We start from the raw sequence: 17214 nt of genomic DNA on the forward strand, positions 1-17214 counted from the left end.
TCTTTGCATGATTCAAAGGCTCTCACTGAAGACCAAGGTGGGAGGATGGGGGGTACTCTCGTGCAGAATGTTGGGACAGCATACCCCTGTCCTCGTAGGAGTTTGCCAGCTGTGAAGTGGTAGAATTTGCTCCAGAAAGTTCCATTATACTCAGTTTCTGCATATAGCTCAAGCACGTTGTGAAAAGTATCAGTTAATTGAGCCCAGTCCTAAAAATGACCCATCAGAACTTCTTTTAGTAGAAGGTGAAGAACATGTAAGGAGTCACTTGTACCAAGGGACTTCGCCTGCTCCTTTTTCTGAAGGAAAGAACAGCTTCTTCACAGCTCTAGCACTACTCATAGTCATCTTGTGAGATTTTAATGCATTTTGCTCATGTATAGTGTATATTGTCTTCTTTCTCATAGCTATAAGGAAAGCTTGGTTATTCTTCAGTCCTTTTTATGTTTTAGCCTTTGAGCTTTCAGCAGAAATGAAAGATGAGCCCAGAATCCAAAATCCAGCTGTGCAGTTCTTTGCATTCCTTTACTCTGTTTACACTGCAGTCTGAGGCAAGAACAAAGTGCTTGACTGTCACCAAGCAGTCTGTTGTAGGACATCACAACTTTGTGGTACAACACGGGAAGTCTGAGAGGCAGGAATCAGTAGAGGCAAAGAGGATGGTTTGGGAGAGATGCAGCAAAAGAAAGGTAATAGTGAAGGCAGAAATAGCAATAAGGGAATAGGATGTGGCTAATGAGCTAGCCTCTTTTAAAGACTGACTGTTTCGGAAACTAAATGATGAAGTATGTAAGATGAAAAAATGAGTATACACATGGGGAATGAAAGATGGTTCTGTGCTATTTTATACCATCTGAGGATCTTTCTATGAAACACTTAAAGAGCCTCCATTTCACCTCACTGAAAATACAGTTGAGCCTACAATATATACAATAAAGATTTATTGGGGTAATTTTAAAAGCCAGACTGTAGGGCATTCTCCACATTTTTTGAGAGACTGCCCAAGCTCAATACATCTTTCACTTCAGAGTTCTCCTGCTGAGATACAACAGTTTCTGTGTTTAAGTATCACTCTTTTTATTCCCAGTTAAAACCTATGTATCATACCTAATAATTCAGCTCTCTCAGCATCAACAGTATACAACTATTTTATTTGCAGTTCATCAGCATTCAGCAAAACTGTGTAGGTTTGATGTTACTCTCTTCCCAGAAATCAGACTGTCCTGTCTCCATCCTCTGATTACTTCCCCGTGTCTCCTCGCTCCTTCCACTCTGTCAATAGCTTTCAGACAACTTGGTGCCTAAACCAGAGTGTAGTAGTTGAATGAGGTTGAACCAGAGCCAAAAAAGGGAGAAAGTCTCTTGCTTCCTGCTCTGATTTGATGCATTTGATAACACAGACCACTGCTGCTTTTTTTTGTTGTTGTTCTCGTTGGAATGCTCAGAAGAATATTAGATGTGATCTGATTATTAAGCAAATGGCACTCGAGGTGCACTTGTTCTTGTTGTTAAGTATCATTAAGCAGCTTAGTTTAAATCTACTTAAACTACTTCAAGTTAGATGCCTCTGTACCAGTGTAACTGCTGCATCTTTCAGTAGAGTTCTCTTTGGAGGTGGTTTTGTCAAGGTGGTGATGAGAGACTTCAGACTAGCATGGAGCTCTCCTCAGTCTCAGTTTCTGTTCTCTGAAGTAAACAGGTGGATGTTTGATGTGCAATTGGGCCATTGCACCAAGAAGCTGCCAGCCTCATTGGAGTTGTGAGTGGTGCTTCAGGGAGTGGAAGGGCTCTGTAGCTACTTGCTAGTCCTAACTGTGCCAGACTAGTGTGCTTCTTGCTTGTCACAGTCAATTCAAATACATTTTTTGGTCAACGTTCAAGCCTAGATAAATTCTCTCTCTCCCAGAGGGTTCATGCCATACTCATGCTCTTGTGGCCTAATTTGTAAATCCCTGGTGGTAAACAAAATACCACGGCGAGTCTTCCTGAGGTGATACAGGTACAAATGATCAGTACCTGTTACTGTTAGTATTTCTATAATGTTATACCTACGCAGAACCAAAGTATTTCACATAAAAAATTAACTTGCATTTAGCATTTAGCATTGGTATATCTCTCTCCAAAATACATCATGTCTTGCAAGTTGCTGGAGGCCCTAGCACCCTCCACACTGCTGCAGGTAGTCTTCTTTTCACATGATCATCCCTTTTCTTTCCTTCATCATCTATGAGCTCATCTGATAGATGATGGCCTCCCATTTTTTGGTCAGCAGTCTGCAAAATACCTACATAACTGTATTGGATCTTGGAAATCACACTTTCATAGTTAGAAGCTCAGTGACTGGGATTGCACCACTGGGTGTTCTTTGAGCCAGTTCAGCTAGAAATAGTGTGTTGTTGGGGCTTTAAATCCCGCTTCTGAATGTGACTGTGACCTAAGAACAGGGACAGGGAAGTCCAGTGTGGCTGCTGAGTAACTTCTAGTTGTACTGATATTAGTCTGAGGAAGTTGAGTCTTTTGTGAAGCGTGACAGAAGCATGTACAGATCTGAATTGCTGTGTGACAGTATCTTGACAATTTTGACACCTCTAGTAACCTGTAGTTAGTGTTACAAAATTGAGTTTACCACAATGGCCATTGCATTTTGTGCATCCATTGCTCTGTTTGCATAGGAGTGTGTTTTGGCTGTCCTTACATTAGCATTGTTAAGAAGCTATCTACTTGGTTTACATGAACGAAAGTCTCTTTAACAGCTGTTGGGGGATTTCAAAACACACAAGGAATCCCCACAAACATAGCTGCCAGCCTGATGAGCTGTTCTTCCATGTTCCTGTTCTCCCCTTTGCTTTCTTCACATTCTCATTCTCCCCTTGCCATATGAGAGGTAAATTCAGGACACTGAAATTTCTCCAGATGAATGTCTGCTTACAAGTGTATTTCTACCAGCTGAAAAGTTTACTCTGCATTGGAGGAGTGTTTATAACCTAAATACTCCTTCGCAATATAATTAATATTCTTTTGTTAAAAATGTTCCCCTTCAAGCATGTTTTGTATATACAGCAGTAACTCAAGTTTAGCATGGTCCAAACAGTGTTACTGCATGTAAGAAAGAACAGGATCCATGAATCATACCAAGCAGGATATTTCTGCTTATCCATTTGCAGGCATCACCAGCCATTAGCTTTGCAACCCATATTTCAAACATTAGATATGTGTTCTGGCTTAATGTCTAAGATTATTTGCTACATAATTATATTGTATTTCATTTTCTTCTGTACACTGTTGTAATGATGATATTGCCTAATAAAATAATGTCAGATTTTAATTAGGTTAAAAATAATTTGGTGTACTAGGTTTTATATTTGAGAAAATAAACTAGCTAGTAGTGCATATCAGACTAGCCATTTTTTAGTTTGTGTTTGTTTAGATTTCATGTCATCCTTAACCTGTTGAGATAAGAGGGGGTTGGTTTTTGTTGTCTTTCTTTCTTATGTAAGTTATTACAATCCTTCATCGCCTTATATCTATTTTTTTTTGTTGTGAGGATGGAAGTTGCCATTATATTAAATACATTTATTATTTATTTAATGGTTAGTTTTGCAGAAATTTCTGCTTTGAATAAATAGCTGCACCTTATTAATCACTGAAATGAGTTATCCAGCCTAACAAGAAAGGATCTGGTATTACTGCATAAGAGTAGTTCAGCAACTGGAGGCTTAAATTTGCTGGGAGGCAAAAGACAGAATATATTTGCGTCAAAGGCAAAAAAAGGCAGTTTTGTAACAGAAAAACTTATGCTAGCCTTCTGTGGTGGGATACTTGAGAAATAACCAGTGATGTATAAACTGACATAAAGTAGGTCTTTTCCACAGCTCACCTTTATACGTGTCCTGAATAGCATCTCAACATACACCCAGATGATGGAGAGGATAAAAGAGGAAAAAATTTCTATGGGTCTGATCCTCTTCTCTTTAATTCTTTAATTCCTTTTGCTTTCTAAGTGACCTCAGTACTCTGTAAACTTCTACGTGGTATGTGGAGGTATGTTCTTTGTTTGATACCTCTCTGCATGTGAATAAAGACAGTCATGTATTGAAAGTTATTTTGACTCCTCAAAGTGCCATCTCCAAGTACATCCTTTTCTGTTAGATGTTTATTGAGAACAAAATAGAAAAATCTTTGAGTCCAGTTCAGCAGTCCATTCCTTTTCACTTAATACTCAGTCACCACAATGGAGTTCAAGCATATCCTTTAATGTGTGTATGAAGGGTTTGCTGAATAAGAACATATTAAAGACAGCTTTTGTTGGGCTGGAGCCTGTCTGAGTTTGCCTTTCCTTTGTGTTTGCTGTTAGGAGGCAACAGAAATGTCTGTATCTGGGTATGATTTCTGATCACTTACCTTTTAACAAATTTAGATGCCTTATTGCTTGGGTTGGGTTGTTTTCTGCCGTTTCTTCCCTTAACACGTGGTACTGCCAGGCTACCTGTTATGTTTCTTCTGGATATAACAATGGTATTGATGTACTGCTTATGAGATTATTCATCAGTATGCAGGCCAGTACAGAATAAGAATGTACAAATGCTGATTTCAGTTGTCTTTGTATAGTTAGTATTTTAGCTGAGTATCTTGAGGACTAAACTCTTGTAGCTAAGGCTGCCAAATGAAATAATTGTAATGGCAGTTGTATTCCCACCACAGACTTGTAACTTCTAAGGCTATAAGACTTAGAGTTGCATCCTTAAATGTGGTCTGGTATTTGAAAGCAGAATTAAAAGCAACCAGTTGGTGTCTGCTTTAAAAAAGTCTTGAGCTACCAAAATGGTGAAGTTGTACCACTTCTACCCAAGTCATCAGGCTTCTCACAGAAAGGATATGTTCATATAAAAAGGAGAAAATCTCCCATGTCTTTATTTTCTGACAATAGTTAATTGCTAAAATACCATCTTCAGATATTGATCTGATCAGCTCGTAGGATAATCTACTTGCTTTAAAGATCTGGTTTCTCTCTGCATGAGTCATAAAGATGCAGTAATCAAAGCTTTTATTTTGCTTAGAGGACATACTTTTTCCAAATAAACTCATAAATTCAATAATTACCATCCTACTGGCAGTCTCCTATTCTAGCACCTTCTATTAATACTTAAGACAAATTAACAGCTAATACTGTGCAAGAATATATGTGAAGATTTTCATCAGTGCCTCATCAGTCTTTCATTTGTAATTTGTTTTCCACTTTTTCCTGAATTAGATCTTCTTAGGAATTTGGATTTCCATGGGAATGACTTTAAAGAATCTTATTTCTTAGCTATGTTGTTGAGATAGAATTGAGAATACGTCTTCATGAATCTATTTGTTACAATGTTTTGGAAAAATAGAAAGTAGAAAAAGTCCAGAGGGGCCTATTTCATGCATAAAGATGAAGAAGTTTAAATTCTTGGTTCTCAGTTGAATAACGAAAACTCTTCTTAGCTGATAAGGTTCTTTTGTCTTCTCTAAATCGATGGCTATTCAGTTAATAGTTTGGATGCTGAAACTATTGATCAGATATGGTGACAAAAAACAGCAGCTTCCCTCTTTACTAATTTGACTACTCAACAATACATTCAGTGAAAGATTTTCACAGTGCACACAGTGAAGCTTAATAACTTCAGTTGCTTAGGAATGTATCTTCACCCACAGCTAATATTTGGTTTATTTAGATGTTTTTTGTAATTCTACCTACTGTTCTACAGCAAATAATCATCAAATCCCTATTTGCAAAAACTGACAACTTGTCTTATTAAAATTGGCAGAAGCCAGGAAATGCTTCCCAACACAATCACTGACAGCTTACTCAAATGAATTTGAGTTTAATTATGTCAGCACAAGAAGAACTGAAAAGAAATCTTTGACTAAGAAGGAGTTAAATTATATCTGACATCCTGTAGCCTCCTTTGTGCCTCTACAAAGGCAAATGAAAAGAACTGAGAGGAGACCATCGTACCAAAGTATTGGTGTATCAATTACATACTTTCTGTGATAAAAGTCCTTACAGCTTTTTATCCCCTGAGTTTCATTAAGGTTTTCCCTACAAGCTATTCTGTCTAACCAAATGAAAGAAGTAGAATTGCAAACTTGAGTGTTTAGAGGTAATCAATACAATATTGATCTTGTTTTTCAGAAAAAATAGTAAAAAAAAAAGCCCAACAAATGTTGAATGAAAAACTACATTTTGGGTGAAATCCAGGTCCCTGAGGAGGGCATGGCAGAGCTCCACTAACAGATTAACACATCAGACAGGCAGATTTGGCATTGCGTGTTGTCAATTTCTGTGTCTAAGTTTTGAGAGTTTGTTCTTTTTCTGAAATGCGTTTTTAGTGTAATAAAAAAAGAAGTGGCTGTTAGCAGAAGTTATTCCTAACAACCTCTCAGCTGTACAAAGGCTCCGAAACATTGTGAAGTATAAAGAAAATCAATATCTGCTTAATTTGTTTTAAAATATTTAATGAACTAGGACTAAATGTAATTTGAAGATAGCATTTGAATAGAACTTTGAAGAGCTGTATTTAAATCTGTACCATTTAGCTGAAATCAATCGTTGCTCTTTATCAGAATTGTTTATCAGAAGTTATGTCAATGAAGCACTGGAGAAAAAGATTTTGGAGCTGAACAAAATGATTTTATTGGATCGCTTTATACTCTCAGAGGGTGAAAATATATTTGAAGCACTGAACGTTGGTTTTCCTTCAGTGTTTCAGCCAACAGAGTAGTTTCTTAAAGTGCCAAGAAGGCTGAATCTAAAAGCACATGATTGGAAAATTATATCTGAGCACCTTGTGTGTGACAGCCTCAAGGACTGCCTTGCTTAAATGTCCTTCCTGTCTCAATGGTAAGGGTCTCTTCTGTTGAGAGAAGTTCTTCTCTGAGTTTTGTGGGGAAAAGCTGGAATTTATATTCTACAGGTGCCCGTAGAAAGGTTTTTGGATATATTTTGGCCTAATTAATAACTTCTTGAATTCTTAAACTTGACAATGTCTAGTGCACATGGAAAATGACTTGTGGCTCATTTGTTCCCTCAAGTACTTTGTTAGTCATGACATTCTCTGTTACGGTTTTCATTCTGTACAGTGTTAAATATGAAATTCAAATGCTTTGACTCTCATGTTTTCTACCTCCGTATTGTCCCTTTCTCCTTCATCAGAGTTTGTTTTTCAGACCTTGCAAATAAGATCTGTGTAACACTCAAGACTTCCCTGGATACTGAGCATTACAAAAATGGGTTGCAGTAGGTGCCTTATTAGGCATTTTTGGCAGTTTCCTTCTAAGAATGTGAAGCTCCTGAAGGGGAACTGATGAAAAAATCGGTGGAAAATTCTTAAAAATGAACAGCACATTTTAGTCAAGGAATAAATCAAGAGAGATTTTTTTATGTAGTATTAAAATTGCAAAACTATGACCAAAAAAAAAAAAAAAAAGAAGATGGAGAATTGCAGAGACTCACACTGAATGTAAGCCTAGCAACAGCTTTCATTTTGTCTCCTTCAATGTAGAAATCTCATCTAGATAAAAATACAAACAAGCACTGTAAGTGCAATGCAATTATACCTAGCCTCAGGAAAGAGCACTGAACAATTTTATTATAGTGCCAAAGATTAATCCTGGAATGTAAAGCTGCGAGAGTCCTATTATGGACCTGTTTCATTAAAAGATGTGGAACAAAACGTTCGTAAGGCACCAATAAATCCATTAAGTGACAGAGGACTCTGAAATGGCCTTTGATGATTTTAGTTATTAAAATTGCTGAGGTTGCTGAGGTTAGTGACTGCAAATACACTTTTAGCTGGTGCCCACTGTCCCTTTTAACTCTTTGTCCTCTGGTCCAAATTCTCCTTGAAATCAGCAGCCATCACTCTGCTCTAGTTAAGTGGGCAACCCCCGGCTACCTGGACTGAGTCTGGAGAAGATGGGAGAAAAGAACTGTAGATTTAAAATCTGCCCTTTCAGGTTGCTGTGAACCCAGAATGAACAGTGCTTCAAACCCAGGTACTGTCTAGAGTTTTTTCTGTACTTTATCAGATCACTGTATGCTGGACCTTAGCAGGCTCTTTCATTTCCATAAACTGGAATTTCTGGATCTGAAAATGCCTAAAAAGAAGCAGCAGCACTTTGATAAAACTGTCCCAAGCAGTGACAGACAAGAAGCCTGTGCTACTGAAAAGCAATACTATTGTCTAGTCAAACCTGTCTTTAAATTTTGACCAACAGTGTAAGAAATAGCAGCTGATTTGTCAGCAGCATGAAGAAAGGCCATTGAGAAACCTGCAGTTCTTTCCTAATCCTCATCCTAATGCCTCCAACTCCCAAAGATACCTAAGCAAATTTTTAAATTGAAATATTTTGACATTTCATGTTAGATTAAGAAGTAGCTCTTTAGATCAGGGGTTTAGGATTTCCATGCCAGGGAAATACATGCTGCTCAGATGCTTGAGCCCTGTTGATATTCTCTATCAAATGAAGTTATTCTTTTCAGAGGTGATCTCGGGATACTCACTGTTGATTTTACCGAGATTCTGGAGCAAAACATCCAACTAGAAGTTACATCCCAGAGTATTCCCAACCAGAAGTAGACAAGACTCAGGCAGACAGAAATGTTTTCTTTTTCTTTTGTGCCAGCTGCAATGGAAAGAGCAACTTTTATCCAGTCTCTAAGGCGGGTAGGAATGTCACTGATCTGGATTTGGAGCCTCTTGTGTCAAGGTTGTAAAAGCGCACAGCTGCGTCACAGCCATCACGTAGGAGTTTATAAATTTTCCATGCCACAATTAATCAATTTCAGTGTATGAAATTTCCTCGCTGGCACACTTCCTGCCTCCCTGTGGCACTTCATCTGTCACTGATAAACAACACAGGGATTTGTCAAAGTGTTAATGGGGGTGGCTTTTCTCAGAGTCATCAAACTGGGCACGTATGTGAGTGTCACGTTAGGAGTTTCTTACAGTCTCCTCCTGAATTTATGGAACTCTCAAGAAGAGAGCTCCTTTTCCAGTTAAACAGGCAGTTACCTCCTTTTGCGTTTTAGAGCAAATGGCTTATTGGTATTAGGTGTTGCTTTTGCCAAGTTCAAGAAGCTGGTAATATACTAATTGATGACTTAAAAGAGAATTTAATAAAAAGCTATTTATCCTAGAAATACTAAAGCCAAAAAAACACTTACATGAAACAGAGGTTGTTATATTACTCATAAATCAAAGTGGCAGAAAGGAAAGAAAAGTAAGACATGAAGTTCTCACCTTATGAAGTTCTCACCTTATGTATATATGGTATTTTGTCTCAGATTTTATAAACAAATAAAATATACTAAAAAATAGACCAGCTATGCTTCTGATGCATGACAAGCATGAAGATGAAATTGTCATTGAAACAGCTCAAATTGGGCTAAGCCATTTGTTTATCAATTGCTTTCCCTCCAACTCTACTGACATTATAAAAGCATTCAGCTCAAAGCACCAGTGGAAGTGAAACATTCATGGTATCCTTTTCAGTAACTGGAAACCTTATGCTTAATTATTTCTGCTCTAGAATGCCTGTAATGTATTGAAGACTTAATACCTTGCTAATCAGTACCTTACTAATTAGTCCATGACAAGAATTTTAATTAGATGCACAGTAGGTGTTCTCCCTGTGTGCAGAGGAGCTTTTTCCCAGGGAGAAAAGAGAAGGAAAAAAGATAGTGGAAGGCATCAAGGGAAGACAAATATATCTCTTCTACTGAGAGAAGATTGTACAAGAATTAACATTTGTAAAAATTTTGTCTCTGATAATTTATTCTGCTTTTTAAAATATGTTAAACTTCACTTTGTGATTTGCTCCTTCTCACTGTAAACATAAGATATCTCTTTTTTGAATTGGCTTTTCTTTTAAGCCAGACGAGAAATACTGGAACGTGACAACAGTCAGTTATGCTGATGGCCAGCTCCAAGGACTGAGCTGAGAGCATCCTGAAGTACAAGTTTCTGTAACCTGAGTTAAAGAGCTGAGCTGCGTATCTGAGAGCTGGAACAAGGTGATCAGGGTAAAAAGAAGATGCACAAAACTCATCACCAGTGTCGTTAGTTGAGCCTTGGTTTGGACACATTCTAGAATTCCTATCAGAGGAAACCCAAAAATAACAGTATTGATCACCACCATCTGTATTTGGTTGGCTGTTTAGTTCTGTCAGAGAAAGATGGAAGGGAAGGATTGAAGATACTTCTGATAATACCGCCAGTGCTAATGTTCTTGTTAGCTTAATGGTATATATGCCACTGCAGAGAATTTTAGGAGTATTTTGGATTAAGGCTATTCAGAAATCTGCAGAAAAGCTACTGCAGTGAGTCTTACAGAGTTACTTGTATTTATATACATGTAACTCGGGCTTCCAGAGAGACGCCCTTGTCAAGTCTCATAATCTCCATAAGCTCCTGTTTTCACAGCTGTGAATGAAGTGTTTCAGTAGATATGGAACATTCTGAAAAATGATGACCGTGTCCAAAGAACCCTTCATATAAAGAGATATAACCATCAGTGAAATAAAAATAAGGATGAACTGCACAGAAGAGAAAGTAGTTGATGGTTTTTACCCCTCTCTGTAAGGATACTTTAGCAAAAATATCCTGGAGGAACATGAGATCTTGCTGTAGAATTAGCATTATTTGAAAAATGCATTTTTCACTTGGTTTTGATTGGGAAAATTCTTTCACACAGTGAATATGGTCACAGGTAAGCCATGCTCAATGAATGCTCTGTCTGTATGTAAAAGCTGTGACTAAAGAATGCTTTTATCTACGAGGAATTGTAAGGGAAGCATGAATAAAGTATTATCCTTTTTGTTTTCAATAAACACTGAAGCAAGTCAGAGGTTTGAATGTTTGTGAATCCGGTGATGGACAGTAGTGAACACTTCTGGAAAGAAATGCCAAATTAATCAGTGGAGAAGAATCTGTATTATTTATACGTATAAATTGTGTCAGGAAACTGAAAGAAGATGATGTAATTGTTGTGCCAAAATGAAAATGACCCAGGCTTGATCAGTTAATATAAACAGTGTGTATGTTGTTGGTAGAATAACTCTGAATATAGTAAAAGTCAAAGAAAAAAGATGATGCTCTGTGAACCACTCTACAAATAATAAATGTTAATCTAAAATTGTATTTGCTCTGAAGTGTTCGCTCAACTGTCCTGCCTGATAAAAAAATGTTATTTTTTAAAACGCCTTTTTTAACTCACCTGTTGTAGGAGAACTGGTAATCTCCCATAACAAAATTGTTTGCTACTGTAAGTTCAATTAGAAAGAGAAAGGCGTGGGGAGCTTGACCTGAGATTAGTGGGATTACATGATTTTTCATTTTTTATGGGAGATGTAAAGCTGGTCCAAGTACAAACAATCTTGTTACTTAGAATGTAGAACGGGTATCTTAAGGCTTATCTCATTTTGCAGATTGCTGTGAGCCTTCCTTGACACCGTCCAGCCAGCAAGACACAAACTAGCTCCAGATCAGAGGCTGCATGGCCACTTCAGTAAAGCATCATATTGAAGGTTTTTATCTTTAGAGAAAGGCAGGATATATTAACTCCAACTTAATGTCATGGTACACACATCTGTATCACTCATAGCCAAATTAGAGCTTGAGTGAACTTGAATATACCTGTAAACACTGTACAGCCATGCCCTTTGTCCACTTTGTAATGAGACTGCTACTCACATCACAAAATGTCCACCATGAACAGCACTTCAGTGGAACCTTTATCAATACTCTGAGACTTGAATAGGCTATTGGGAAAAGGCAGCTATAATGTACCAGCACTTCATTTGAACAGTGCATAATGCAAAAAAAAAAATCAGAAATCTGTTATGTGATTGCTTTCCTTTCTCCAAGAAATAATAGGCAACTAGTCTTCCATCCAGAGTCCTTTAGTAGGCAGATAGTAGACTTGAGCAATTAATACTTTTATCCTTCCTATTAAATACATGTGTGGGTTTGCTATTGAAAACAGCAGAGTATTTTGGATTCTGTTCCTCTACATAGTATCTCCTTTTCATCCCACATGGCCCAATGTTATTTGACACGATCTAGTTGAAATAAGGATGTAGATTAAAATGCAGGTCAGAAGCCCAAACCAGGCTTGTTTTGCTAGAGTGATTATCCATAGGAAGTGGTGAAGCTGACACAGATTCCATTTTTATAAGTGATGCTAAAGATGTTTGTCTTTATTCTGGAAGCTTTACTCTTTTACAGTTTGAATGCCAGCTGTGAAGAAAGCCGTAGTTTTTCTCTATTCTCTATCCAGCAGTAGTGTTCTTAGTAATATTCTGAAGACTGAAGGACAAACTATTCTTACTTCTGAGCCTTTTTCTGGAATTCATTTAATCAGAAACATACTGTCCTGAGTTTGAATGAATATTTGGAGTGTATTTGCTTGAGTAAATAGAGGTGTTATGTTGTGGAGTATGGATTTTGTTGTGTGATTTTTTTTCTCTCTTCCACACAGAACTGGCTAGAAAAGCATTTTCTAAGCTATAACTAATTTCTGAATCTTTTATGATTTCTTCTCTCTTATATAATTTAAACTGAAGATTCCTTATTTAAGAAAACCTAAACTGAATTTCAGAGCTTGTGTTATGTAAGTCAGTTAGTTACATCAAGCGGAAAAACTGAACATTGCCTTTGGGAGATAGAGAGGGGGAAAACAAATGCTTGAAAGCAGAGTCTAGGGAATGAAGGGCAATTTTGGGACCAGCTTTCCCCCAAACCATGCCACAAAGAGGCTGGCAAAAGGCACTGAATGCATGTGGAGCACCAGTCATCCACAAAGGTTCTCCGGGATCGATTATGGATATTTAAATGTGAATGTTCTGTCTGGGAATAGTACTTAGACTTTTCACATGATTTTGTCTTCCAGAATGATTGAAGATTGTGGGAAAAGAGGAAATACCATGGCAGAAAGAAGGCAGCTGTTTGCAGAAATGCGTAAGTACTTCCTAGAAATTTCACTGCATTAGACCAAGCCACTTGCAATGCAATGTCAGTAAAATTTATGTAAGCTTTCCATCTCAAGTAACTGATACCTTTGTTTCACAAGCAATTTAATATTGTGAAAACAAAACTACAGGAAAATGGGCTGATTTAACCAAATACCAGGAGAAATGAATTTCCTATACTGTCTTTTGTATTTTTTCTACACTGCATTATATTATTTAAATTAGTAACTTATTGAGACAAATATGCTGAAATACACAGGTAGCAGTGAAAGGGGACTGGGGGGGGAAATGTTTCCAAAAGCAGACCAGTGCCCAGCCAGTCTTTGAAGAGTGCCCACCTTGGAAGACAAAACTCCTCATCCCCTTCTTCTACCCCTACCTTTTATTGCTGAGCATGATGCTGTATGATCCTGACTACCCCTCTGGTTATTACAGGTCAGCTGTCCTGACTGTATCCCCTCCCAGCTTCTTGCTTACTCCAAGCCTACTCACTGTGAGGGCACAGTGGGAAAGTAAGAGCACCTTGATATACTGCTCAGCAATAACTAAGAAACACTGATGTATTGTTGACGCTGTTCTAGCCAAAAATAAAAATACAGCACTGTGCAGGCTGCTATGAAAGCTAACTCCATCCCAGCCAGACCCAGTATAATCTCTACCCTTTACTCCATATCACTTGCATCATGTTCCTGTCTTATATGAACCACCATTCTCCCAGCCCTTTAGCACATATGCAGATACAATTCCTTTAGTCTAAGAGCCATTCCCATCAATTGTCCATAAAATATCCATTCAAATGTCTGTAGAAATTTGTTCGGTTAATTTTAACCATAACTTGAGCACTATCTGTTGTGGTGGTCACTAAGGACAGGATAGGCTGTGAGTTGTGTTGTGTGCTGAAACTAGCTTAGATTGGATCACTACTGCACATGCCCAGTTCCTTACAAGGCTCATCGTCTGTTGTTTTAGGTGATTCCTGCTGTAGTATTTTGACATAGAAGGATAGCATACAACAATGACATACAATTTGGGCATAATTATGATGTTTAGAACTCAAATCATGGGTTATTTCCCCCCAAGGTTAAACACTGGGTTTCACCATCTTCACACATAACCCACCAAGTTTGCCTGGGTCCTCTGGTGAAAGCAGCCCCACAGATGTATTTGCCTTTTCCCAAGGAAAGAACAACCCATGCCATCTTTCCCAGTCAGTGTTTTACATGCACCGTGGAGAATGTACTATGGGGACCTTATCTCCTTCCACAGTATGTAGTCCGAGCAACCAGTTATCACGAAAATATAGGCGTATAACTCTGGTGTGTTGCATACCAGCCTCCACCACATGGATTGTGTTCATTGTACGGCATCTGGATCTTTGGTGTCCTGTTGTCCAGATTGCTATAGACCCTGTCCACCACTGCTAATTCCCTCAGATACTTTCCTCAGCAGTGGTCCACTGCCCTTGGTAGTTTACTTTGTTTTTGAAGGCAATCACCTTCATGCTTGACATGAGCTGCCTCCAGAGGTTGCAGACATCTGTCCCTTTTCTGACTATTTTGTGGGTTAGGTGGTCCCTAGTGAGGGATCCCAGCTGCTGACCTTCCCTGCCCTCCAGTTCCAGACCACTGGCCCCATTGGCCCAGCATTTGAGCAGCCAGCTGCTCTCCTGGATCATGGCCATAAGCATCTCGCATGTCCCACAGCTTATTCAGGGATGAGGTGGTTTTTGCCTCTTCTCTGATGTTTCTCTTCCCTTACATCTGCCCCACTGAGGAGCAGACTGCTTCCCATGGTTTTCCCTCCTGCTTCCCCCTGCTACTCATGGGGAACTTCTTTGTCCCTCACCAACAGTCAAGAGTTGAGTCTCTGGTTTAGCCACAATGTCTGTTTGCCCTCAGATCTGTAGACCCTCCCAGTGTCCATCTGTGTGCCCTCAGATCCAGAGATCCTCTCACCCTACCAGTGTCTCTATATAGAGCATCTTTGTAGACATAAAAGGCCCCAGCATAATGCTAGAAGCTGCTGTCAGGAAAGACAAGGCATCTCTGTTTCAAGTGATGCACCACAGTGCAGAAGACTGAGAAAGGAAAAAAAGAGAACCTAGATGGTGTGCAAGCAATGGCTAAAACACTGGTATATTATCAACACTGTTTGAGTCGCAAGTCAAAAATACAGCGCCACGCACGCTGCTCTAAAGAAAGTCAGCTCTATCCTAGCCAGACCCAGTACAGGGTTTCATGTACCTCAGATACCACTTCAGTATATATTTTTTAACATGTAGTTAAGTTTTGCGTTCCCTGCAGAACTGTGTGTAATGGATGTGTTGTTCTAACAACGCTCCTGCTCTTGCCTACTTCTCTTACAATTTCTTGCCTACTTCTCTTACAATCCACCATTTCATGGGGAATTTGTATCATGTGTGAAGTTTGAGACTGGCACCCTCTTGCTAGATCTACCAAAGTTTTGGTTTTTTGATGGTTGAGATTCCTATTATTTGTCCCTCGAAATACAGACATATAGAAAATGGATTTTTGTGAATATTTATTCCTCAAAATATTTCATCAAGTTAGCACTAGGAACTGGTTGCCCTTTCTGTCCTGTGTATCAAGACTTTGGTTCTCTGAATTTAAAGGCAGGGCCTTAATGAAAAAAAGCATTAATGTGTCCTGAGCAACTGTGCAGTCTGAAAGGCCAGGGCTATCCTGGTGAATCAAATGGGGTCAGTAATGTTCTCCAGGGATGAGCTCAGGTGCACTGAATGGTGTATGTCTGCAATACTGAGCTCTGCAAAATAAGGACTTTTCATTCAGCTAGCCTGTTGAGCACAGGCTTGGCCCATTCCACTGTATCCACTAGCTTTGATCGTAGAATCATAAAATCATTAAGGTTGGAAAGCCCAATAAGATCATCTAGTCCAACACCAGCCTATTCCTGTGACCATCTAGACCACATCACTCAGTGCGACATCACCCTTTTCTTGAACACCTCCAGGGATAGAGATTCCACCACCTCCCTAGGTAGCCTATTCCAATACCTCACCACTCCTTCTGAGAATAAATTTTTCCAAATATCCGACCTAAACCTCCACTGATGAAACTTTAGGCCATTATCTCTTGTTCTGTCACAGTTACGTGGGAGAAGAGGCTGATCGCCACCTCAACACAATCTCCTTTCAGGCCATTGTCTCCCCTGAGCCTCCTCCAAACTGAACAATCCCACTTCCCTCAGCCACTCACCATAAGAGTTGTGTTCCAGACACTTCACCAGCTTTGTTGCCCTCCTTTGGACACACTCTAGGGCCTTAATGTCTTTATTGTAGTATGGGGCCCAGAACTGAACACAGTACTTGAAGTATGGCCTCACCAGCGCCAAGTAGGAAGGGACAATCACCTCCCTAGTCCTGCTCGCTGCACTATTTCTGATATAAGACAGGATGCCATTGGCCTTGGCCACCTGGACACACTGATGGCTCACGTTCAGCTGACTGCTAACTGACACCCCCATATCCTTTTTCCTCCCTGCAGCTTTCCAGCCATTCTGCTCCAAGCTACAGCAACGCATGAGGTTTTTGTAACCAAAATACAGGATTCAGCTGTACCTTTTTGCTCCCTACTATGGGCAAGGACACCTCCCTCTACACCAGGTTGCTCATAGCCCTATCCAGCCTAGTTTTGAACATCTCCTGGGAGGGAGCATCCACAGTCTCCCTGGACAACCTGTTCTAGAGTCTCAGCACCCTCACAATAGAATTTCTTCCTAATATCCAATCTAAATCTACCTTCTTCAAGTTTGTAGCTGTAGGATAACTGTTGATTCATGGCCTGAACCGCTGATTGAGCACCTGGGGAAAGCACCCAGTCAGCCCTGGGAGCACAGGTGAAAACAATTCTCCTGTGTGACTGGAAGGGGCGGAGCCTGGCTGCACCTCTCTTAAACCCCATTTAAGGGCTGACTGCCGCTAGGGAAGGTTTTCTTTCTGGATGTTCCTTCTTTGTGGAGTTTTTCCCTCTGAGCCTAGATCTTTGGTGAGCAGTCCTTTTTCCTTTCCTTCTAACACCTTTTTGTTGCATGAGTCCCTCAGTCATTGCACCTCTTGTATCACCCTTCTATCGTGTTGATCTTTCTGACTGCTATACTAGCCATTTCTGCTCATGCTGTTGCTACTTGCCCTTATAAAAAGTCCCTCCCTAGCTTTCCTGTAGGCCTTGTTCAAG

At 39.3% G+C, this 17214-nt stretch overlaps 1 protein-coding gene across 18 annotated transcripts in view; it reads left to right on the top strand.

The window, feature by feature from the left end:
- The window catches only part of DTNA (dystrobrevin alpha), a 213392-nt gene that overhangs the window by 102436 nt on the left and 93742 nt on the right, over nucleotides 1-17214 (top strand). For 4 of the 18 annotated variants that reach the window (XM_090137550.1, XM_090137551.1, XM_090137547.1 and 1 more), the window contains exon 2: nucleotides 12922-12989. In XM_090137550.1, coding sequence (XP_089993676.1) covers nucleotides 12923-12989 — 67 coding nt within the window. In that variant the 5' untranslated portion in view covers nucleotide 12922. Of the gene's footprint in view, nucleotides 1-12719; nucleotides 12835-12921; nucleotides 12990-17214 lie in introns of those variants that run through there. The other 14 variants (XM_090137546.1, XM_090137549.1, XM_090137544.1 and 11 more) reach the window with 8 other exon arrangements.

The sequence above is a fragment of the Phasianus colchicus genome, chromosome 3, assembly GCF_987193195.1.
Source record: "Phasianus colchicus chromosome 3, bPhaCol1.hap1.1, whole genome shotgun sequence".
NCBI classification, from domain to species: Eukaryota; Metazoa; Chordata; class Aves; order Galliformes; family Phasianidae; genus Phasianus; species Phasianus colchicus.